The 26180-nt window shown below is 36.6% G+C and overlaps 1 protein-coding gene across 2 annotated transcripts in view; it reads left to right on the top strand.

Moving 5' to 3' along the window:
• Positions 1-16445, top strand: part of LOC309860793 (uncharacterized protein) — a 190549-nt gene extending 174104 nt beyond the window's left edge. Inside the window, exons 4-5 of one of the 2 annotated variants that reach the window (XM_082723251.1) lie at positions 89-193; positions 15892-16445. In XM_082723251.1, coding sequence (XP_082579377.1) covers positions 89-179 — 91 coding nt within the window. In that variant the 3' untranslated portion in view covers positions 180-193; positions 15892-16445. The remainder of the gene's footprint in view (positions 1-88; positions 194-15891) is intronic. The other variant, XM_082723250.1, reaches the window with a different exon arrangement.
• The last annotated feature ends 9735 nt before the right edge of the window (positions 16446-26180 follow it).

The raw sequence follows: 26180 nt of genomic DNA, 5'->3' as shown, positions 1-26180 counted from the left end.
GCTTCCAAAATATTTTGTTGTAATAAGACACAAATGATAATAACAATCTTTATAAACATTGTCTCAATCATCCTATACTCTCTTCTAGTGCTTCTTCGGGAATGTTGGGCGGTGTGACACAGATGAACACAGTAATGGAGAGGGAAGGTGAAAACAAGGGCATTGCAATGAGAAACTGAAATTCTTTACCAAGGTGACATGCCTGAACATTTGTTTCTATCCCTTTCTCTGTATGCCAATTTCTTGTTTAGTAATGCCGTACTAAGGTTATGGTCTTAAGGGTTAGAATTTGGGAATGATTATATTTTAGTTTTTGACCTTCACTAGCTGGTTAACATTGACAGCTACTTATTTTACTTTAACTTCAAGTTTCTCTTCTGTAAAATAAGGATGAGACACAGGATTCTTAAAATTATTGAAAATGATAAAATACATGGAATTTTATAGTTCTATCCACCACTAGAAAAGGTAGCACATATTCCATTCGTTCAGGTCCTTTTTTGCTGTGCCAACTCTGCTAGCTTACAGCTGGAGTTCTCAGACACCAATCTAGGTGTTTTTATGAAGGTGTTTTACAGATATGATTAAGGTCCATAATCAGTGAGGGAAGAGAAATTAGTATTGGCCACTAGGCAATAGAAATATTTGAGGCAACCTAAGTGGACCTCATTCAATCAGTTGAAATATATGAAGAGCAGAGCTAAGACTTCCTTGATGGAAAAAGAAATTTTGTGGGAGTACAGCCCAATGAGCCCTGGACCAAGAATTCTAACTTCCCCTTCCTGACAGCCTGCCCTTTGGATTTTGGACATATTAGTCTTCACCGGCATAAACCAATTCACTGCAATAAACCTCCTAATATAGATCTCCTACTGGTTCTGCTCTTCTGCTTGAGGTCTGGCTGATACAAGGCTCATGTATGAATTTATTAAGCAAATATATACCAAGGTTTTTCTGTGCACTGGGTATTATTCCTAATACGAAAACTAATTAGATATTGCTTCTACCATCATTGAACCAATAGAGGCTATGTCCTTAAATTATAACATAAATAAATATTTAAATGAAAATAAGTGCTTTAGATTAGAAGTACAAAGAGATAGAACTTCATTTTCATATTAGCTTTTTCAGTTTCATATGGAGACAGTTAAAAACTTTTTTTAGTGAATTTAAATGAGGCGTATCTTAATTCAGTGACAGATTTTTGTTTCTGTGAACCTAGAGTTTCTATTAAAAATGGAATTATAGGGATGCCTGGGTGGCTCAGTGGGCTAAAGCCACTGCCTTCGGCTTAGGTCATGATCTCAGGGTCCTGAGATCCAGCCCCGCATCAGGCTCTCTGCTCAGCAGGGAGCCTGCTTCCCTCCTCCTCTCTCTCTACTTGCCTCTCTGCCTACTTGTGATCTCTATCTGTCAAATAAATAAATAAAATCTTTTTTTAAAAATGGAATTATAAATTTTCTTCTAAGAAAAAATATAAATATTTAATTTTATTGGGTTTAATATAGTCATTGAACAATGATTGCGTGCTTGTAGGTACATGAAACTGAAATGAACAGAGCATAGAAGGGCCATTCTACCTGCTTCGGGATCTGTTATGTTGCCCAAATGGTCATCATTATCAATATATATCTTTTTATTGCCATGTAGCTAATATGCATTCTCATTCATGTGACTGCAACTAGAAAAACAATACTTTTGGTGGGAAATATTTAATCATTAAGAGTGTTTACTCAGAATAGTAAAAAGATGCTTTAAAAAGTAGGAAGAGTTTGGAGTGCCTACGTGACTTATCAGTCAAGCGTCTGACTCTTGATTTTGGCTCAGGTCATGATCTCAGGGTTGTGAGATTGAACCCCAAGTCAGGCTCTATGCTGGGTGTGGACCCACTCAATAATCTCTCCCTCCTTTTCTCTCTCCCCCTCCAATGAGAAAAAGTAAAAAGAATTCTCATCATTAATTTTAGAAATAAATATTAAAAATTTGAAATCTGTGGTCACCCTCTATATGTGTTTTTTTTAATTTATTTAAATCTTGGAGGAAAAAAACACATGTCAGTAAGCAAATTTGAAAAGGGGGCAATTTTTCAAATAGAAAGCATTACAACTAATTTTATTATTAAAAACACTATTTCCAGCTTTTTCTACACTATTCCAATATTATACCTCTGTTAGCCTTTAACTCATATGTATTTAAATTCACAAAAGTTCATTACTATTTCTCAATTCCAATATCAGAAAATTAATTGGGAAAAAAATGAATTTTCCCTTCTCTTTGTTGAACAACTATCTCTTGCTACAACAAGCAATTAATAGATCATTGAAAAAAAATAGAATCATTTTACTCATGTCTACTTAAATTTCAAATTGCCCAGTCCTTTAGTGACCAAGTCCTAGTCTGGAATTTCATCAGATATCAATCAGATTTTTAAAATAAGAGTTTTCTTTAATTAACAAATGGAACTGCTTTCTTCCTGAACCGGATCAGGGTAAGACAAAGTTAATACAGGTTTTCAGTTTAAAATAATGGTTTTGGTAACTGAGAAAGCAAAAAACTTTGCAACAGCATTTTAAACATGAATACTCAATTTGCAATTTTTAAAAAATTAATTTTCACAAATGTTTTAAAATTATCATGAATAGAAAAAAAATATAATATGGGAATTTCTAATTTCCCAGACATTACTGATTTTCACGGTTGAAAATAAGTGCTGTATTGTGAATTTCCTTTTTTTTTTTTTTGAAGAAAAAGACATTTGCTATATAATTGGCAATGTCAGCAGATTTCTAGGAGGAATACTAAAGGAACAAACTTTTCTACACGTTAGGATTATCCATATATAACCAAGTAACTTAATTATCATAGAAATTGGAGCCAGTACATTTGGTAATTAATATCATTAAGATTATTGCTTATTGCAGATGTTACCAGTAATTGCCATGAATGAGCTACTGGTGCACCAGTAACCAGAAATCTTAAGGTTTCTGAATATTTTACTTCTATAAGCAGCTTTATATGTATTTAAAAAGATTCAAATATTTATGTTTAATTATATATTATGAAGTGTTAGGAGTTAATTTTATTATGCCTCATAGAAACATTCTTAGACCCTCTCCAATTTAGTTCACTGTGCCCTATAATTAGTGTTCATTTTCTATCTGAATGATGATGAACCTGTCGTTCTATCGTATGAACTTTCTGAATGAATACTAGGCTTCATTAATTAGCCTAGTTTTATTGTCCTTTGAAAATGCCAAGTACCCAAGAATTAATAATGCAGAACTTCTTAATAATTTTCATGAAAAGGATTTTATGTAAAATTAATGAATTATAAAATAAAGACCAAAGATCCCAAAGCACCTCATTTAAATGCTATGTCACTTGCAGAAAGCAAAGTGATGGTACAGGTTACTTTACTTCAGGTTTTCTTCTTCATAAACATACCCAAACAAATAGAATGTTTACATCCAACCAAGCCAAAGATCAATATGGAGTAATGGAAAGAGAAAATATTGAAGGACAATCTGTAAGCAGTTAGGAGACAATGGAATTTTGAACCTTAAGCAGCGGAGTCCATAATGAACAAATCATGGCAGACCATGATAATAGCCTTTTTGATAGAGTTACAAAACTAATTGGATGAAGAGGATGGAACAGACGTCATGTATTCAGGCTCCAGTGAAGCATTTGAAACAGTGGATCATGAACTTTTACTTGCAAATTAATTATAATTGTTTTGGATGAGAACAGAGTCACATGGATTTGGAACTGGCTAAAAGATCATAAACAAAAATAATAGATGGCAGTGAATCCAGTTGGAGAATAATTGCAACGGGTTTTCACAATGGTCAATGTTTTGTGAATCTCTATTTATTGGTTGTTAAAGAGGATTTTTGCTCAGTAATTGTGAAGTAGAAATGTTTTCACAGATACCAAATACAGTAACTAGAGAAAGCTAATTGCTAAGTTAAACTAACAGCTATATAGATGATTTTACATGAATCCATACTAATTTAGAATTTGTACTTAAGGGGCACGTAGGTGGTTCTGTCAGTTAAAGGTCTGCCTTTAGCTCAAGTCATGATCCCAGGGTCCTGGGATGGAGCCCTGCATCAAGTTCTCTGCTCAGCAGGGAGTCTGCTTCTCCCTCTCCCTCTGCATGCTGCTCCCCCTACTTGTGCTCTCTCTCTCTATCAAATAAATAAAATCTTTTTTAAAAAAAGGAATTTATACTTAAGTTGACTTTTGAAAATGTTATGTAAAAAAGTATAAGTGCATAATATTCAGGCAATAACTAGTGTCAATAGAACAGAATATTTTCAATAGTACCAGTTGTTGTTTAAGTATTATTAATTATGTACTTTAACTGCTTATTAAAGTAGGTGCAATAGCACCTCAGTTAGAAATATATCAAAGAGGGCACCTGGGTGGCTCAGCAGGTTAAGCCTCTGCCTTCAGCTCAGGTCATGATCTCAGGGTCCTGGGATCGAGTCCCTCATCGGGCTCTGCTCAGCAGGGAGCCTGCTTCCTCCTCTCTCTCTCTCTGCCTGCCTCTCTACCTACTTGTGATCTCTCTCTGTCAAATAAATAAATAAATAAATCTAAAAAAAAAAAAGAAATATATCAAAGAAATCAAAACCTCCTCTAATTTTTACAAATCATGCTTGAAATTTCTCTGTATTTGTTAAAATTAAATAGGTTTTATAGTAGTAAGAGGATAGGATAACAAATCTAAAATATATGTAATACAAATTTTAACTGGTAGGCCGTCAAAAAATGGTTCTGAAAGATTCTTTTAAAAAGAAGAAGAAAACTATAGATTTAAAATGGAATATGGTAGAATAGTTTTTCCAAAATGTGGGCTACACGATATTTTAGGAGTTATGCAATAACGTTTTATGTTGTTTGCATTTATGAGTATTAGGAAATAAAGCAACCTATGACATAAATGTTACTTAATTTAAGTTAAAACAAGTATTGCATCTCAAACTAAGTATTCAGTTAAAAATGGCACAGTAAAAAAAAAATGGCACAGTAATATAAAATATACTTCAAATCCAGGAAATTGGTACATAGAAGATTAATATTTGGAAAATAATGCAGATAAAAGGCTGCTATTGTCTCATTCATTGAACCAGAAATATTTTTAATTACATGAAAAGGTAACATATTGAAATAATGCAGGCAAGATTCTCAAGGAAACATAAGATGAAAATGACAAACAAATAAACAAAAGTTACTTTCACAAAGTTCTAAATGGTCCAAACATGGCTCAGCTGTGGCTGACAACCCCATTAGCTGACCAGTATTCAATGAAAAATGTTCGCATCACAGCAAATGAACATGAAGTCTCTTGAGGTTTACTACGATGTAATCTACTGAGATGGCAAATTCTGACTTATTTATCCCTTCCAACTTTTAAACATCAATGGAATGAAATAAAAGCATATTAAGAAAGAAAAAATCACTGGTTAAATGGAAAGAGTAAATTTGTTTCTCGTAACTCTTAGTTAAATGAAAACTACTGCTCCCAGATTATATAACAGCTTTTTTTACATATAAAATCTAAGAAGATAGAGGCATGAGAGAGCTAGAGTAAAATGCGCACATTGAGGAAAATGCAGATTTTGAACAATTTTATTCCAAGTAGAAGGAGTGAAAACTTCTGGTTTGCACAATAGCCTCCCGAGGGTAAAGGTGGTATTGACATCACTGGTTGTACTTAAGAGTCACCCTGATGAGCATTGAGGCCAACATTAAAAAATGAGAGTATTCTCACAGGAGAGATTAGATGGCCTGTCATGCCTTTTCCATTTCTTATTTACTTGATTTTGTTGTCCTAATAATCACTCTTTTGGAAAACAATTTGCTGGCAGCTTGAGTGTTTTCAGTTGTATCCTTGGGAGATGTCTGGCTGTGTTCTGCTAGAGCTGAACTGTCATCTCCAAACATGGTGAAATTAGGAAATGGCACACCATAAATCCTAGTCTTTCCTTGAACATTTTTACTAGTAGAGGCAATATTAATAAGTCTCAGCTTTTGAAGATAAAGAATAAGCACTACAATTTACCTTACAGATGGAATAGTCATAATGACATTAACCCTGCCTACGACTATTTCCTACTTCACCGTAATTCTTGACTTTAATGTGGTCATGACCCTTGTCTTATTTTTGCCTGAACATTAGCATATGTTCGTTGATTCATTAGTTCCCTCGTTTAGGAAATGTGTGCTGGGTGTCTACTCAGGATATTGAAGACACAATAATAAAAATATAGATGCGCTTGATGCCACTGGAGGTCATAATCAGCAAATGAGTAATTATGATGAAAGTAGTAAGTGCTGTGATTAGGAAGTAACAGGTGTTTGGGAAGTATATTGAAAGGACACCCAGTCTACCCTTGGCAGTGATCATAGGGGTGATGATATAGAGTAGCTCAGAGTGGATTATGTGTGTGTGTATGTGTGTGTGTATAGCACATATAATATACATATAGTGGCATATATACAAGTATTGAACATTTAAGGAGTTGAAAAAATGTTTAATATGCTATAGAGTTTGAAAGGAGGATGAGAAAAGATGAGGCTGGAAGTGCTCCAAATGTTGTCTGCTCCGCAGCCCCAGGGGCACCATTCATGTAGACTATGTCACCAAGGTGAGCAAAGTAGTGATCTAAGGTAGGCTAGAAGCAGTGAGGATGCAAAGAAGGAAGTTGAGCCAAGAAATATTAGGAGACAAATAAGACTTAGTGATTGGACCTGAGGAGTGAGAGAGGAGGGCAGAAGATACTTTTCTTGGTCAGTTGGGTGGATAGATGTTACTTCTGTTAGCTAAAATGCACAACATAGAAGGAAGAGTCAATTCCAGATGAAGAAACTTTTCTAAGGTAGTTTCAACTTACTGATTTGAGGTATGCATGAGAAGTCTAAGTGACTATTGCTAGCAGACAGTTGTAGGTTTACACTGCAGGAAAAGAATCTGGATTAAAGGTGTGTTTTGAATAGATAATAACTGAAGCCTTGGGAATTAGGGGAAAAAATGAGAAGAAGACGAATTTTTTTGTAATTTTGGATAGAGTTATAGCTATATAATAGAGTTATATATATAGTTATATATATATAATAGAGTTATAGCTATATAATCCCAGGTTTATAATAATTTGCAAAGGGTATGTATAGGAGTATATTCTGTCATTTGCTTTGATAATCCAGGTCTTAGTTTATTATTCATATAATTTATTAAGATCCCATGTTCCAAAATAGTATAGAAATGTAGAAACTGCAAGTAAGCAATGGAAGTCACCCAGATGTTTTTTCCATATATATATGTGTGTGTGTGTAGTTATGAAGTAAAAAGTACGTACATATTTCTGAAATGAAATATATATATTTCTATTTTCCACAATGAATGTGTAATATATTTTTAAAGATTTTATTTATTTATTTATTTATTTAGTCAGAGAGAGAGAGAGAATGCAAGCATAAGCAGGCAAAGGCAGAGAGAGAAACAGGATCCCAATGTGGGACTTGATCCCAGGACCCAGGGATCATGACCTGAGCTGAAGGCAGTGGCTTAACTGACTGAGCCACCCAGGCGTCCCTGACTGTGTAATATTTTTTATAAGCAAAGATAAGTAAATGCTTTTAAATGTTTTTTATAAATTATTTATTTTGGGGAATGGAGAATAATTGGGTTATTTTTGATAGTTGAAGCAGGATTTGTTTTCAAGAAATTAAATGAAAATGTGAATGAATAAAAAATGTAGAATCTCCCAGTTTATTTCATCAAAATACTGGTATTGAACTTAAACACTTAGTAGAGCCCTTGGAAATATCAATACAGGTTTCTATTCTTTCTTTCTCAGTCCCCCCTATTCTGGAAATAACAATGTAATAATAAAATGCCATGCTGATAAAACAAGGAAGAAAAACAAAGAAGTCAAAATAATGAATGAGTTTATTCGTATTCTTGGCAAGTGATAATTATTTGCCTATAACTGATGTTGGCTTTGGCATCTTGGGAAAATGGGAATTAAGAATGACTTCAGTAGATGTTAACAACAATGTTGTTTTTAACATAGATTGCTATGAATAATATAGCTTGGTCCTGTACATTGATCTGAATTTGAAGATGAGGCTTTATTTTTTATCACTGGCATGTGGCTATGTATATAGAAATCCAAAACAAGTGAAGTAATCAGTTGGTTATTTTGTTTATACAAAAATCAAAAGAGTTAGCTTGACTGATTCCCCCTGCTTGGATGTTTGGGCATTAAATATGTAACCCAGATGTCAGCCGGGGCCACCTTGTGCTCCTTGAAATCTAGAAAAAAATGTCTTGAATCTTGATACCCACCCCACGGAAGGCTGAAACACCTTTCAAAATGTCAGAGAAATGTGGGTAACTTGAGTTCTCACGGTTATCTCCCGCCGGCCTCCTGTGGTCCCTGTGTCTTTTATCTGCCCTATCATTTCAGATTGATACTCTGAAATTTTTTATGTCACAAAACAAAAATACAGTCTACTCATATGAGTGTAAAGAACTTTTTGGAAGATTGGGGCGAGAGGTGAGTAAGAGGGCAAAAGCATTTGCACTGCTATGAGAAGAAGGCCTTCCCATCACCCTGACACTTTAGCCTTCCTCTTTTTTTTTTTTTAAAGATTTTATTTATTTTATTTGACAGACAGAGATTACAAGTAGGCAGAGAGGCAGGCAGAGAGAGAGGAAGGGAAGCAGGCTCCCTGCTGAGCAGAGAGCCCGATCTCAGGACCCTGAGTTCATGACCTGAGCCGAAGGCAGCGGCTTAACCCACTGAGCCACCCAGGCGCCCTAGCCTTCCTCTTGATGGCACTTCATTTCCGCTGGTTCTTCTGCTCCTCTGGAAATGTGCTGCCGAATAAACTCATCAATTTATATGTATACCCCCAAGATATAAATAATAGTGTTGTTTGTAATTGCAGAAACTGGAAACAGAGGTTCCTTATTTTTAAAAGCCTGATTAAATCAATCAGGATAATTCATACAGTGTGATATTGAGCCATCATTTAAAACCAATGAAAACAGGTACGTTCTTGAAAGAAAAAATCTCCAAGACATGTTAGGAAGTAAAAAACCAAGGTACAAAGTGATATCTAGGGCATGTGTCCATTTTTGGAGGTAAATAAATATATTTTGAAGTGGAAGGATATCCCCCCCATTTATAATAGAAATTCCTTCTAAGGAGAGTTCCTAGGTGAATGGGAATGGCTTTCCCTTTCAGTTTTATACCTCAGTACAGTTAATTTTAAATTGTTTAATAGTACATGGATTAATTTTTTTATTTTTGAGAGGTGAGAGAGCAAGCACAAGTTGGGGGAAAGGCGGAGGGAGAAACAGATTCCCCGCTGATCAGGGAGCTATAGGGGTTAAATTAAATAAAGCCTCTTATTATAGCATTTAGAACAGCTTAGCCATTCCTGTATGGTTATTAGAATAAAATCTAAAGTCCTTCATACTCTAAACTCTGGCTCCCCCGTCCTCCTCCTGCCCAGTCAGCTTGCCAAGTCTGTTCCCACACCAGTTCCTTCTCTCTGCTTCAACTTCCATTGCCACCTGCCAATCCATTACCAGCTGCCTCACTCCATTTGGGTCTTGATTTCAGATGTCATCCCTTCAGTGCCTGCTGTGACCATCTTATCCATCCTCAGCCCCCTAATCCATTTCAGAATCAAATAGCCACTTTGCCCTCAAAATAAACCCCATCGTGTCTTCCATTATTTTCTCCCCTTCGTTAACACAAGTCTCCAAGTTCTTCCATCATTTTGCAGGTTCTTGACCTAATCTGAACAAGCCAGGTCATTCCCAGCGGCTCTCTCTATTTCCTATTCTGAGCAAATCAGATCATCCCCGGGAGTGGTTTCTCTATTTGTGTTGTCTTAGATCTTTCCAAGAACATGAATGTGTTTTGCTTTAGTCACGGTGGATACTCTTCTCTTAGACTTGAGTTCCATCCTATTCTCATTCATCCAATGCTGAGAATAATCAAGGTAGAATGTACTCTGCAAAGACTGGGGAGGGTGAGTCTGCTTGAGAAGCTGGCTAAGGTAGAAGAGAGTTTATTGTAGAGAATAGCAGAAATATAGAATCAGAGAGATATAGTAGGCCTTGATTAATTTCCTTTCAGTAGTTGGGACTGTATTTTCTTTTTCTTCTTAAAGATTTTATTTATTTATTTGAGAGAGAGAGAGAGCATAAGTCGGGGAGATGGGAAGGGTTGGGAAGGGTAGAAGGAGAGAGAGAACAGACTCCCCACTGAACAGGGAGCCTGATGCTGACTGGGTCCCAGGACCCTTGGATCATGACTGAGCCCAAGGCAGACACTCAGACTGAGCCACCCAGGTGCCCTGGGACTGTATTTTTAAGCCAAATTTTTAAGCAATGGTGTCTGATTATGGTCATCCTGGTAAAAGTGTGAGGGTTGGGTGAAAACTAAAATGGAACCAGTGTTTGTTGGAGGTGCAAAGGGCAATCTTCATGTGCTTAATTCCAATGCCATTTAAAAGGATCATTTAACATATCTTCATCACTCTAAGCTGGAAACAAGATTAGGAGCAGAAAAGATCAAAGTAGCCTACTAGAATGAAACGAGGTTAGTGCTCATCTCTCTATCATGGATTCTTAGCATGTGAGGTTTACTGCATGCTCCCTGAGATGAACAGTCATTGAGTAGGCCAACACCAACTGTTTTATCACAGAGACAACCGGACCTGTCAGAGTCCTACCTGGTTTCCTCCCAGGTAGGGAAACGCCTACGCCACCTGGTTTCCTCCCAGCTAGGGGTAGGTCTACGCCACCCACTGTAAACCGGTCTTCCTATGATGGTCGCTAAGCACTTGACAGGTCTCAGGGTAAGGTGGACATGCTTCTTTCAAAGAATGCACATAATAGGGGCAACTGGGTGGCTCAGTCATTAGGCATCTGCCTTCGGCTCAGGTCATGATCCCAGGGTCCTGGGATGGAGCTCAGAGTCAAGCTCCCTGCTCAGTGTGGAACCTGCTTCTCCCTCTCCCTCTGTCACTCCCCCTACTCATACTCTCTCTCTGTGTGTCAAAGAATAAAAATCTTTTTAGAAAATGCATATAATAAGAAATTTTAAATATTGGAGACTTCACAATAAGAAATTTTAAATATTGGAGACTTCACGTTAGTAAGAGATGCTGCTGAATTAACTCATGTGTTCTGTGTTGATATGAGAACAAAGCTCCTCTGGCCACTTTTGAGAATTTTTTTCTGAAGTACTTACAAAAATATATTTGATCAGGGGTTTCTTGGGTTATATTGGTTTTGATTTGGTGCTCGTTCTTTGTTTTTATCGGGGATATTTATTCGTGTGGTTAGCCCTGTGAGAATATTCAAATCAGGCTATTGTTTTCAGACCCAGGCTTCGCAATCACACACCTGGCAAAGTCCAAGAGCATCAGCTGGCTGTAGGCACTCGGGCCCCCTGAATCAGCCATCCTGGAATACGTGAACGCAGAAGGCCTAATGTAGGAGATGACATAATACCATAGTTTCTTTTGCATTTAGGTTAAATTTTGATGCTCTTTTTTAAATTTTTAAATTTCTTTGTTTACATTTGCCTATTTTATAGGGACAATGTACAATGTTATTGGACATTTTAAGTGATTTCTTTTATGGCCTAACTTCTATCAACAGTATATAGATAGATAGAAAGATAGATAGATAGATAGATATAGATATATATATATTTTTTAAACAGGAAAGGTTAAATATAGATCTTTAAAATCAGAAGTGGATTTTTAAATTATAAACAGCATTTGTTGATGACTGTGTGGAACATGCCTAGGATGAATAAAATATGATACGTGGTGGCGTAAACTAATTTCACAGCTGTTTCATACTTTGAAGACAGAATGGAGCATGATGGTGAATGCTTCATTTTCCTCTAACTGCCCTAAGTTGGGATATGAATCACACTGCCTTTAGATCTGGGCAAACAGAGCCTCTGCCCTGGGTCCCATTCCTTAGAAGGTCCTATTTTTGTCCTTCTATGATGGGGACATGCCTCTCCATTGAACACATGAGTCCTTGGAATCAAAGAGATAAGCTCAGCTGGAGCCCACAGCTCTCTTCTAGATTATCCTTTAGGTAGCCTTGTTCCCAGAATTCCCTGCCTTCAGCCACTTCCAGGACCTGTAGGGGGATCTTACCTGGCTCCAGCCTTCTGCAGAAGCTCTGTATTGCTGGGGTGTTTATACCTCCCTAGATAGACAGGGCAGCTGGGGGGTGACTGTAGTGGATATCCACAGAGCCTTGACATGCAGCCAAGGTGACCACACATATCCATGAAAAGCGGCTCAGGGTTTGTGTTTTTCAGGGGCCAGTGTTTTTCATGCCACCGTGGGCCAGGGCAGGCCTCTGAGGAGTCCAGAGTTTTAAGTTCAAACCCAGCCATCCACATCCTTATGAGGGCATATACTTGCAAGGTTAGAGGTGGAATGTATTTCACTTAATAGTTTATTATCACTTCAAATTGCTTGTAAATATTTAGAAATATGACATTTGAGCTTTCATTTGTATTCTTGTTTTGGGTCCTGCAAATATCAAGTGATTAGTTGTATATGATTTAGTTCAGTCATCCTTATGATAATCCTAAGGGAGGGTACTATCCCTTTCTCTACTTTATAGAAGAGGAAACTGAGGCAAAAAATGATTGGCCAACTACCGCAGGCCATGTAACTAGTAAGCTTGGTTTCACAAGAGAAGACTGGCTTTGGTGTCATAAGCTTCTTTCTCTTAACTGTGATGCTATGCTGCTTCCTAAAAGAATGTGTCAGTATTAATCAGGAAGGGATGCTGTATGGATGAAGGACCTCAATATGAGAAAGGAATCCATCAAAATCCTGGAGGAGAACATGGGCAGCAACCTCTTCAACCTCAACTGCAGCAACTTCTTCCTAGGAACATCGCCAAAGACAAGGGAAGCAAGGGCAAAGATGAACTATTGGGATTTTATCAAGATCAAAAGCTTTTGCACAACAAAGGAAACAATTAACAAAACCAAAAGACAACTGACAGTCTGCGTTGGTGGTATAGTGGTGAGCATAGCTGCCTTCCAAAAGACAACTGACAGAATGGGAGAAGATATTTGCAAACTACATATCAGATAAAGGGCTAGTGTCCAAAATCTATAAAGAACTAGCAAACTCAACACCCAAAGAACAAATAATCCAATCAAGAAATGGGCAGAAGACACGAACAGACATTTCTGCAAAGAAGACATCCAGATGGCCAACAGACACATGAAAAAGTACTCCATATCACTTGGCATCAGGGAATTACAAATCAAAACCACAATGAGATACCACCTCACACCAGTCAGAATGGCTAAAATTAACAAGTCAGGAAATGACAGATGCTGGCAAGGATGCAGAGAAAGGGGAACCCTCCTACACTGTTGGTGGGAATGCAAGCTGGTGCAACCACTCCGGAAAACAGGTTCCTCAAAATGTTGAAAATAGAACTACCCTATGACCCAGCAATTGCACTACTGGGTATTTACCCTAAAGATACAAATGTAGTGATCCGAAGGGGCACCTGCACCCTAATGTTTATAGCAGCAATATCCACAATAGCCAAACTATGGAAAGAACCTAGATGTCCATCAACAGATGAATGGAAAAAGAAGAGGTGGTATATATACACAATGGAATACTATGCAGCCATCAAAATAAATGAAATCTTGCCATTTGCGACAACGTGGATGGAACTAGAGGGTATCATGCTTAGCAAAATAAGTCAATCGGAGAAAGACAACTGTCATATAATCTCCCTGATATGAGGAAGTGGAGATGCAACATTTGGGGGGTTAAGGGGGTAGGAGAAGAATAAATGAAACAAGATGGGATTGGGAGGGAGACAAACCATAAGTGACTCTTAATCTCACAAAACAAACTGAGAGTTGCTGGGGGGAGGAGGGTCGGGAGAGGGGGGTGGGGTTATGGACATTGGGGAGGGTATGTGCTTTGGTGAGTGCTATGAAGTGTGTAAACCTGGCGATTCACATACCTATACCGCGGGGGACAAAAATACATTATATGTTTAAGAAAAAAAAAAGTGTCAGTAATTCTCACAGAAAATGTCTGGACGACAAGAAAGTAGATTCTAGTAATTCACTGGAGTTATTTGCCTTTTATGTTATGAAAATTGCCTAAGTCCATGATATATTTTACATTGAGATATTGGTAAACATTTTTATAATCCCTGCAGTTACAAGGTTATCTTGAAATAAAACATTAAGTGTATGAAAATAAGGTTCTTACTTTCTTTAATCATTCACTGAACAATTTAATGTTTTATATACATAACATTTTGTATCATGTCATTATATTAATATGTAAATACAAAACTGCTTATTGCTGTTAAATAATGAATATGAACATTTACAGTTATCTTCTAAATCTCAGTTCATTGATGTCAAATTGCAGATTTTTCAGTTTCCTGTAATCATGTTGACAGTAAATTCCAGAAATTTGCCTTTCCATTTCCATTTCCATGATAAATGCCTTTGAGCAAGGTACTGAATCAAGTATTTCAAATGAGACAGGAGATCACTATTTTTGTTTGCTTTCTAATACAGTTAATCCTTTAGCTAATTACTCCTTAAATAGGATTTTATCATCTTCTATATCTTACCAATATCTTTAAAGAGCTGAATGGCTTTAATCTGGCAAAGCTGTGCTTATGGCTGGGTATAGTGTCAGAAATGAAGCTGAACTATCTTAACTTAAAACAAAATAATGTGACTGTTTCAAGACATTGAATGAGTATCTGGGATAAATATTAGTGTGTCTGAAATTTTATGTAATATACATATCATTATCTATTTCATAATGTTACAAATACATTTAAAATTTATGTTCTGCCTAACAGCAAATATTGCCAACCAAGAAATCTGTTCCTTCACTCTCCAAATTGAATACTTACTAGAGAAATGTGAATTTATAAACCTTGTAGCATGACTTAGAAACAAACTTTCCTTTCCAATGTTCTTTTAAGCTTCTGAGTCTGTTTAATTGAACAAATGGTCTGTATGATTCAGAATTTTCTGGTACTCTAACCAAAGTAAAACGTGGACACGTACTAGACATTGAGGCTGTGATGGTCATGCATAAGTGTTCTCAGTGATTGATACCGTAAGGAGGCAACATTATGCTTCTACAATATCACTTTTGTTTAATTTGTGGGCTCTCATGGGACTTATTAAACATAGGGCTGGGCTGTTCAAATGCTGGATGAGAAAATAGGGACCAAGCCGAGGTTTAGGCAAGAATTGAGGTGTGAAGGCCAGAACCAGAGTTGAGGGGCGGGGATGGGGGAAATGGATACTGGGGCACGAGAATGAAGTTCCCCCTTTATTGTCTTTAAGTAATGTAACTCTCTTCTAGCAGCTACCTGCTAATTGTCCTGATTTACTAAGCAAAGACTGGACAGTCACTAAAAAGAATTACCATGTTTATTCCAAAACCGAGCACCATAAATATCACACGGAAGTCCTTTCTTCCACGCTGGCTGACCATTTGAACACGTGGAATTATAGAAGGAGTAAATAGTTAGGTCTGTTGTGTCTCCTTAGGTGACAAAGTTGCCTGATCATGGGAACACTCTCATGCCTTTGTGTTTCTTTATTCTTCACTAAACACCCATTTGTCTTTTTATTAGCAGCCACCTCACAAAGCGAACAGTCTGCAGGACTTTTTAATGCCTGGCTTCATTGACTAATAACAACAGTATTCTTTCAAACCTTTACAAACAAACAGAATTTTAGTTGAATAAGCAAGTAAGTAAACAAACAGAAAACACTTTCCCATGTATTTCCCTATCTTTTTCAGTTATGTCCTCCAAAACAAGGAATCTTGGTACTCAAAGGAATGGAAGAAAGTCAAACTTACAGCCCGCCCCCCCCACCGGAAGATCTTCAGTACACGCCAGTGTCTGTCTCCTCCCCCAGAGGCAAGGACTGAGGGATGGACCCATCTTTATTTCCCCTGCCTCACCACCCACCGTCCCCACCCCAAACAAGGCTCTGTTCTCTAGGGAAATTTTACTGCCCAATTCTATCTGGTAGAATATTAGAGGTATGCTTTTCGTTTAGGTCAGTATTAGACTTGCATTCGGTGGTTGCACATCATATTAAATCCAAAGAGAGATTGTGAGTATTGGACAAAAGGACTGCTCTGAAGGTAGAAAGAAAGAGAAAGAGAGAGTGAAAGCAAACATTGCTAATATTATACCTTCGCATCCCCAAATTCCATGGCCGTTACCTCAAGACAGAGATTCCCCATTTTGGCAGGCCCCTAGCGCTGAATCTAATGTCAAATTGTGAGCATCTCAAGTACTCCACTTTCTTTTTAAAAGGAAAGAAATAAAGCCATTTGTAGTTTAACTGAGGTGACGGCCTCTCATCTTTCACGTTGGCTATGACTTGTGCAGGCTGTGAATTTGAAACTGGAAATGGTATCTCGATAATGTCATTCAAATCTCCCTTCGGCCGACTCCATCAAATAATGAATCAGGGCTGGCTGAGAAATTTGAACACGCCAAATGGTTGACTTTTTCACTTTATAGAAAGCCTCTGTGAGTTAAAACATCAAGGGATATGTTTTTATTCTTATAAATGGGTTTATTGAGCTCTTTACTGAGTGAGTGTATTGTTTCCTGACTTAGTAAGGGAGGTATTATCTGAGGCAAAACAGTGCAAAGAATGTTTATTTACCAGATGGTAAGGATAAGGCGACCAAGCTCCTATCCCTGACTTGACAAGGTTGGTGTGTGCCCTTTCTTCTGGTTCTTCAGCAGCTACTAAATCCCGCTGTGCTTCCTATTGCTGGCTGACAAGAAACAGAAGCCTCTTCCCACAAGTGACTGGTGGCAGATGGTTCAAGCCACAGAAAATGCTTACGCCCCAGACTTTCATCTGCCCAACTGAACCGGGTCATTACAAAGTGTGCTCTCACACATTGCTTCTCTTAAAGCTGCAATGTATATGTAGTATGAGCAATAGTTTAATTTAGCAAGTTTGTTTTAGGTACTCGATGCCTGGTAGCATGCGGTTTGCTTTCCAAAGGTTAAAAAAGACATGGATGCAACATATTGGCTTGGTGTGTTTTCCCCCCGCCTGCCCCCTGCTAGCCTGGTGTGTTTCCTTTTAAAAGGAGTAATGAATGTCAATCTAGGAAGACCTATCACTGAAATAAATCAAGGTCATTTGGTCCTCAATTTTCTTGTAGATTAACAAATTCTTTTAGGGGCAATTAGTGAACAAAGCGATTGGAAAGAGAAATGAATGGGACAGACATTAGCAGTATTTCGGGAAAGAGTAATAAATTTTAAAGTCTTAAAAATTTTTATTACACATATTGAAATTTAAGTAACGGATAATACTGTTTATGGTTGGGATTTAGATACAAAATTATAGAGAAGGACAGTTTTGTTTAGTTCATATTTCTTTAAAGCTTCTGTCTATCTCCCTCTCCATTTGTTTCTCTACCATTCATCCAACCATCTGATCGCTAATTTTGTATTTAAAATTTTATTTGGTAGAATCTGAATTTCTTAACCATTTATCATAAAATCCACAATTCAATATTTTTATTTGAAGCTGGTGACTGAGGAAATATTGCCTGTGGTTTCCATTCTAAGACAGCCAGCTGGTGGGCAGTACTGCCCCAAAAGGCTGGCAAAAGTATCCAAAGAAACCAAAGGAGAATCTTATTGTGCAGCTTTTGTGAGCCCACAAAGTCCTTAAGCACTTTGGGAGACATAAACTGGAAAATGTTATCTGATTTCAGACTTGCACCATAGCCTGGGGCAGGAAGAAAAAGTGGGGGCAGTTTCATGGACTTGTTTTCTAGACACAAGTACAGGTCTTGTTCATCCAACCCAGAACCAGCTGAGTATTTTTTTGAGAAAATCCAACAAATGGACAAATTCGGTGGACAAATTAAATAAAACCCAAGTTATATTTGCTGTCTTATAGACCATTAGCTAGAGCCCAGCAATAAAACAAATGGTCTGTCCTCTTAGTTTTAGATAAATATTGAGTTTAAAGACTCCTAAGATGACTTTATCTGTGATTTCATGCAAAATATGTATCAATGACCTTTATGTGAAGATAGGCATTCCATTCAACTAACATGTAAGATATGACTCTTTTAAAACTTGACACATTAATTATTTGTTTTTCAAAACAAAAGGAACATGGTCAGGTGCATTTTGGTGTAATGGTACATATTCTTTCCAACTTAGTGTTTTGAAAAAGTAATGAAAAGCTTTTGACTGAAAGAAAAGTAGGTAGAAATGCCACACGAATCTGAAGATGAAGTATAAAAGGTGACGTAACCGAGAATTATTCCTTTATTGGATAATTCACTGCTTTATTTTTTTTAAGGTTTTATTTATTTATTTGAGAAAGAGAGTAATGCACACAAACCAGGGAGCAGCAGAGGGAGAGAGAGAAGCAGGCTCTCTGCTGAGCAGGGGATGCAATGCAGGGCTCCATCCCAGGACCCTGGGATCATGACCTGAGCTGAAGGCAGACGCTTAACCAACTGAGTCACCCAGGCTCCTCTCCCCCACGATTCACTGCTTTAAATGTCTTAACAGTCATAGATTGGTTTTCAGGTTTTCTGTGTCAAATGACATGGAGCTGATTAATTTTGTTGCAATTCGAAATACCTGGGTCCAATTCCTTGCCTTGTGGGCATTGGAGATGATATCTGAGTTTTCTGAATCTGCAGATTTCACCCAGGAATTTGGTCTCAGTAGGTCTGACAGAGCCTGGGAATATATATTTCAATAAGGGCTGCAGACATGTCTGGAAATCCTGCCAAATTTTTCCAGGATATATATGTAATTTGTGTCCAGTTTGTGAACTGAAATACAATCAATTCAATGTACAGTCCCACATTCCTAATGATTTTGACTCCTCTGTTGTATACAAATATTAGTGCCTACTTGAAAAACACTGTCTAAAAATAATCCCATCTTTCCCATACTTTCTCCCTCCAGAAACCTATTTATCCTTTTGAGTTGATATAAATGCCACCACCTCCAAGTAGCCTTCTATGATCATGATACCTGAAAGTAACCCCTCCCTACACTGACGGGGACTGGTTTGCTACAGAAATAATTTCAGTAATATGCTTTTTGGTGTGATATGTGTGTTTATTTGAGGAAATATATCTTCTTTATTATTGACTGCTATAAGGATTGTCTCAAGGACATTACCACATAGTGTCATTGGGAGGATCAGAATGATTTTTTTCCAGTATGAATTCTTATACTTTTCTGCAGGTAGTATGGCAGAAAAATTAGGAACATAGACTTTGTTTGTTTTAAGATTTATTTATTTGAGAAAAAGAGTGTGAACAGGGGAGGGGCAAAAAGAGAGGGAGAGGGGCGCCTGGGTGGCTCAATGGGTTAGGCTCAGGTCCTGATCCCAGGGTCCTGGGATCGAGCTCCGCATCAGGCTCTCTGCTCCGCAGGGAGCCTGCCTCCTCTCCTCTCTCTGCCTTCCTCTCTGCTTACTTGTGATCTCTGTCTGTAAAATAAATAAATATAATCTTTTTAAAAAAAAAGGGAAAGAAGGAGAGGGAGAGAGAATATCAACCAGACTCCCTGCTGAGCACGGGGCAGAGGAGAGGGGGGAATCTCTATCTCATGACCCTGAGATCATGACCTGAACCAAAATCAAGAATAGGACACTTAACTGACTGAGCCACCCAGGCACCCCAGGGAACAGAGACTTTGAAACCAGATTGCATACATCAATATCTCAATGACATTATGTACAAGCTATGCGACTTTGGGCAAATTACTTAATCTCTTTTTTTTTTTCCAATTTATTTATTTTCAGAAAAACAGTATTCATTATTTTTTCACCACACCCAGTGCACTTAATCTCTTTTGCCTCAGTTTTGTCATCTGTAAAGTAAGGATAAATATATTGTCTATCTCATTGGGATGAGGATTGAAAGAGCTGATATACATGAAGTTCTTAGAATAACACCCAGGATTTTCCAATTACTATATTATATATTTGCTATCATTATTTTTTGCCATAAGTGGTTTGCTTTTATATTATGAATTCTGAGAATTAATCTGTTTTCTTTCTTCACATTGCCGGTTGAGCTGTAAGACCAAGTTTGTGACCTGACCATAATAAGGCAGGGAGCATTTTTAGCCTTGTTACAGGCCCCACTTTTTACCTCTTCGCAGTATTTCTTATCTCCTGTTTAACTTATGCAGTCTTGTATAATTTTATGAATTTGTGGAAGCTGCTTTATATATTTCTTTTTGAATAACCATAGAGCATATAAAAATAAATAAATACACATTTCTTGTTATTTATCCTGGTAATTGAGTAGCAAAAAAAAATATGAAGGGATTAAGGGATAACTTCATTCCAGGACAAAGTGAAATATAAAAAGTTGGCATTTAAACAGAAGAGTTTGAGAGAGGGAAAATATGTATAGAGGAAACAAGGAAGGTCAATATGGAACAGTAGACAATTTTCTTCCAAATTTTCTTTGCTGTCATTTGCAGAAATTTTTACGGTTTAGTATAACTCTCTAGTGTAATCTTCTGTAACATTTTCAGTGAAAAGATGCTCATTTTGTGATCGGAATGTGATTTCACAATCACTGAATGGCATTATAGTAACACTAACCTGACCATTTGGAAGCCCAGTGCCATAATATTCAAATAACCTGTGGGCATGTGTAACACAGCCATTCATAAGAGGTTTATTTTTATTTATTTATTTTTTAAACTTAAGTGGCTTTCCTAAACTGCTGTCTTTTGCTGAAAATTTTAACCATAAGACTAACAGAAACAATTTTCTCCTCCCCCTTTATAAATAGCACTGGATGACTAGGGATGGATTTCTACCCTTGAAATCTGTCAAAGGCTCAGAATGTTTTTGTAAACCACAAGAGCATTGCTTTTCCACAAGAGCATTATGTCTGTGGTTTACAATGTCATCTGGTCTTCTTGATTGATTTATAGCATAGTTATCCAGCCATCTCAATTCATTAACTTAAGTATTTTTCTCAGCTTAAGTCACGTGTCCTGTCAAATCAAGACTTCTCTTTAGTTCCCAGCAATGCCCTGTTGTTGGAATTCTGCAAACATGAGATTCAGGAAAGGTCTCTCAACTTCAATGATTCATGTCTCCAACTTTTATTGAACAAAACTATTCATCCAAAACTTACACCTGTGAGAACTGGTGACAGCATGTTGGGTTGGAAGGATAAAGCTATCAGATGGCAAAGATCTACTGATTAAGCACTAGAAATTCTTCCAGACAACAGCAAGCCCCACTTGGAGGAGAGTTCTGTGCCTGCCATCCAGGTCATGGAATGTGAGCATCACATATGTATTTAATTGCTTACTATTTAACTCTATTGATATTTTTTTCTTATGTGCCAACCATTAGTAAATAACATAAACCAAGTAAATCTGTCTTTTAAAAATGTGTTACAGGTGATAGAAGTAATTGTGGAATTTACATCCTGGAACACGGTGCATCATAAGCTTCATATTCAGAGTGCAACTACTCAGTAAAATAGCCATGCTAAGGTAAAAATGACAGTTGCTTAAATTGTAATGACATCCTTGGATACTCATAGTAGGCATTTTGGAAATTACTGTGTGGAAGAACAACAACAAAAAAGGATCTGGAAATATTTATTTTTAAAAATTCACAAATATTTCAGAATCTTATTTTTCATGCTATTTCATCTCTTATTTTTCATGCTATTACAACTAGGTCAGAACTCTGACGTGGTTCATTTGAAATCTGGGAGCAAATTCTCAATCTGCAAATGTTAGTGGTCTCATGAAATATCTTGCTTTTCATGTAGACGTCTATCTTCTGCCCTGTGCTTTGATGAGCAAGAGTGATGAATGTTTTGGTGTAGAATTCTGCTTTGGAGTTCTGCCTCAAAGAACAATTTTGTCAAAGAGTAAAATTTGGAAAATACTATTTGAAGTGCTTTGTGAGCATTCTTACTTTCAGAAATTGTGTTTAATTTCTACCACCTTTCCCCAAATGAACTGGCTAAAGTTAAGACTGAAATGTTCTTTATCTGTAATAATAGCAATTATGTCTGTACTATTGATGACTTCTCTTTAAATCCCATATTTTAAGTACTAGACATTTCTCCTTTGTATAGTTTTTAGGAAAGAGAGTAGAGAGGGTGAAAAAGTGCACAGACTATGGATTTCAAAAGACAGATATGTATCTTTTGAAAAGCTACTTATGTTTTCAAATGCAAATAATCTTTCTGATCTAAATTTTAAGTTGGTTAGTAGTAAAAAAAAAAAAAAAGCCTATTTGTGTTTTCTTTGTTTATGAAATCTGAAACATTAATATCTCACTGAGACATAGTTTTTAAGGGGGCAAGTTTGTATGTACTATGTTGATTGAAATTTTATTTTATTTTAAGATTATTTATTTATTTGACAGAGAGCCATGAGAGAGGGAACACCAACAGGGAAAGTGGGAGAGGGAGCCCCCGTGTGGGGCTCGATCCCAGGATTCCCAAATCATGACCTGAGCCAAAGGCAGACAGACCCTCAATGACTGAGCCACCCAGATGCCTCTGAAATTTCGCACTTCCCCATATTTATAATAATACATTTAGAAAAGGAATTAAATATGCTTTGCAATTTCAGAAGGAAAGATTATTTGTACCCCAATCAAAACCACTTATGTAAATTATATTGAATAGCATGCATCAACTTTATAGGTACACAGTTATTCGTAGAAGAAGGCCTTGTGAAAATTACAACTATGATTTAGAAAAACAAAAAGAAAAGTGATTTAGAAGGTTGATTGTGATTTAGAAGAACATAAACAAAAATAATACACCCAGTCAGAAAACGTATGGCTGTCCTTAGAGTTAGAGGATTCTCTTTTGGTTCTAACATTTGAGCATCTTACATTCCTGGGGTAAGTTAACAGTCTTTATGATACTGTATCTGATTATAGCACTTGCTTAAGGTTAAACATCCTATGATGGGAGTATCTTACTATTTCTTCATACTCACTTTTTTATCTTAATTGTACCTAGATCTTTTCTGGGCATAAATCTCTGGGCATAAGAAGGACCCCATTAATTCACAGTTCTGTAGATGTCTCTGGCTAATTATGTATGTCATTCATCATTTCTTTTCTGAATGGTGAGAAAACCCACAAGGAAGGAGGATCAGCCTTTTTTTGTTAAATGCTTTAACAACAGCAGTACCAACAAATACCCATTAAAATCTAGAAATGGATTGAATCTAGCATTGTAGTTCTAGACATGCACCCTGGGTAAGTATACGAACCTTCCTGAGCTTTAGCTTCTCATGATAGTTTCACTATTATGAGGATATCATAGCGATCTTATATATACGAGTATCAAGTAAGACAGAAGTTCTCTAACAGTAAGACCTGGCAAGTGAAGTACTCAATAAATGCCAGATCTTCTCTTGTGATTATTTTCATACTCTCTGTCTTCCTCCTTTTTAAAGCCAGACAGATACGTGTATTGTGGATCCATCTATTATAAAAGCAGATGTAGATCTACATCTATAGCCATTTCCACTTTCTGTGCTTGATATTATAGTTTACTATCCTCTGATTTGTAGGTATAGGTTGTTTTTTTTTTATTTCTGAAAAAAAAAGATATTTGAAGGCAGAGGTTTTATTTTTTTTATGTTCTATCATGTCATATTAACAGAGTATTGGATGCATGGTAAATGTTGGACACCTCTGTTTACCCGTAGCCGACATAGGTCAAGACTTCTTAAAGACTAGCAGTTTTGACATACAGATGTTCTTAGATGTGTACTCATTACCTCGGATGATTGAGAGTTGCCTATGAGAATCAAATAGGAACTATTTGGGGTATAGAGGATGAAAGTTGTGGGTCCAGAGGAGGGAAGAAATAATTAATTGTTGAAATATGTTCTCGGCTGTACTAGTAAATATTCTCTAAGCACAAGTTAAAACTACTGCCATTTCCAGTAACGCGGCCCCATCTGAGTAGCTAATTCTACTATATACTGAGTTTGAGAAGCTGCCAGGGATGGTGGAAAGAAATTCTCACTAGAGATTTATCTAACAGGAAATATCTAAAGAAGATTTAAAATTTTATAATTCACTGAAACAATTACATTAGTTGCACATCAATTTCTCTTGAAGCATAGAGCTTTAAGGAGGAAACTTCTAATCCATATACTAAGGCATGCAAATTATGGTTGGAATAGTATATGTATGTGGAAAATTATGATTCTCAATTGTATCAGGAGAATTCATTCATTATAGTAGTATTTATAACATTCTTGACAAGCTATCCATCCGATAACTGAAGACTTATTATAAATAGCCTCTAAGTTATCAAATAGGAAATAATTTAAACATAGTTTTATTTATTCACGATAAAGTATTTTATTTTCTTCTCTCTACAGCATAGAAATATAGTACATAGTATATATGTGAATATAGTTTCTATTAACAAAGACAGGAAAGGTAAATTTATAATATAATTCAGATACTAATAATACAAAACATAGAAGAGCATCTTTGTAAATTTGTTTTATGTCTGCCAGTAATATTATTAAAATTTAATGTAAACTCTAGTGTGGGATGTTAGACTTACCTATGACAGATTGGAAAGAGGATTCTGGAACATTTCAAGGGTAAAAGAAAATAGAATTTGACAGATTAAAGAGCTCGGAGCTGTGGTCACCTTTCTCAAACTGCCCTGTATCAGATGGATTAATGCATTCTTACCATTGGAAAAGACAGGCCACTACCTATGACAGTAACCAAAGAGGTTGCTGCATGTGGCCTGGCATTAGTAGGGGAAGAAGGAGAAATGTTTATTTCCCCTGTCACTATACTGAAAGAAGTAGACAGCTGTTGGCCAGTGGCTTATCTTAAACTAGCTTCATTAACACAAAGAAGCAAGTTGGAAAATAACAACATAGGTCTAGAAAGTCTAAATGCTTAAAAAGTGAGATGTCGTTCCAAGGAGCTTATTTACTAGGTAAATATCGGTTACTTTGCTATTTTGTCTTATTTTTAATAAAGGATATATCAGGTCAGATTCATCTCTAATTAAGTAAAACTTGGAAAATATTTGTGGATTGTTATTTTCTTAATTTATTGATTAGAACATTAAAATTAGGGTCTTTTCGCATTAGCTTTACTAAGGATTGACGTTCGTAAAATAAAATGCACCTATGTTAAGTCTACAGGTCTATAAGCTTTATAAAAACATATGCCTATGTAAACACCACCCGGATAAATATATAGCACATGTCCATCATCCCTTTTCACTTGCCTTACTTCTCTTTGCTTTCAACCCCATCCCCTTATCCCCAGCCCCAGGTAAACACAGGACTGCTTTGTTACGCTGTCGATTACATTTGCCTCTTTAGATTTCATAAACCTTCCAGCATGTTCTCTTTGTGTCTTGCTTTTTTACTTATTATGTTTTGAGCTTCGTCCATGTCATGTGCATTTGTCGTTTGTTCCATTTGTGTAACTAAGTATTAACTTCACTGTATGACAGTTGCACAACTTGCTTACAGACCACCTTTTGTTGTATGCCTGTGTTGTGTTGCTTCTAGCTATATACTATCATGAATACGGCTGCTTGCTGTGTGTATACGTAGCTGTTAGAGGACATATGTTTTCATTTCTTAGGATAAAAACCTAGCAGAGGAATTGCCGGATCGTATGATAAGTAAAATTTTATTTTAGCAACACTAGAAACTATCAGACTGTTTTCCAGAGTTGTTTTACTACTTCACGTCCCCAGCAGTCATTTACAAGATTTTAAATTGGTGTGACAGAAGTTTGAGTTTCATTGTTTTTTGCCAACTGTTTCAGTATCATTTGTTAAAAATGCTATCTTTGAAGCAGAACTACCATGGCACCATGGTCAGAAGTCTACTATGTCTATTTCCAGGCTTTCTCTTCTATTCCATCAATCTATATATCCTTAGATTCCTTCTACACTGTCTTGATTATTGTACTTATGGGTTTTACTTTAAATAAGATAGGGCAAGTTCTCTAAATTTGTCCTTTAAAAAATTGTTTTGGCTATTCTAGATATTTTTCATT

This window comes from Mustela nivalis (genome assembly GCF_964662115.1).
Source record: "Mustela nivalis genome assembly, chromosome: 3".
Taxonomy (NCBI): Eukaryota; Metazoa; Chordata; class Mammalia; order Carnivora; family Mustelidae; genus Mustela; species Mustela nivalis.
Note: the sequence above shows the minus strand (reverse complement) of the source record. Positions and strands in the feature narration are given on the sequence as shown.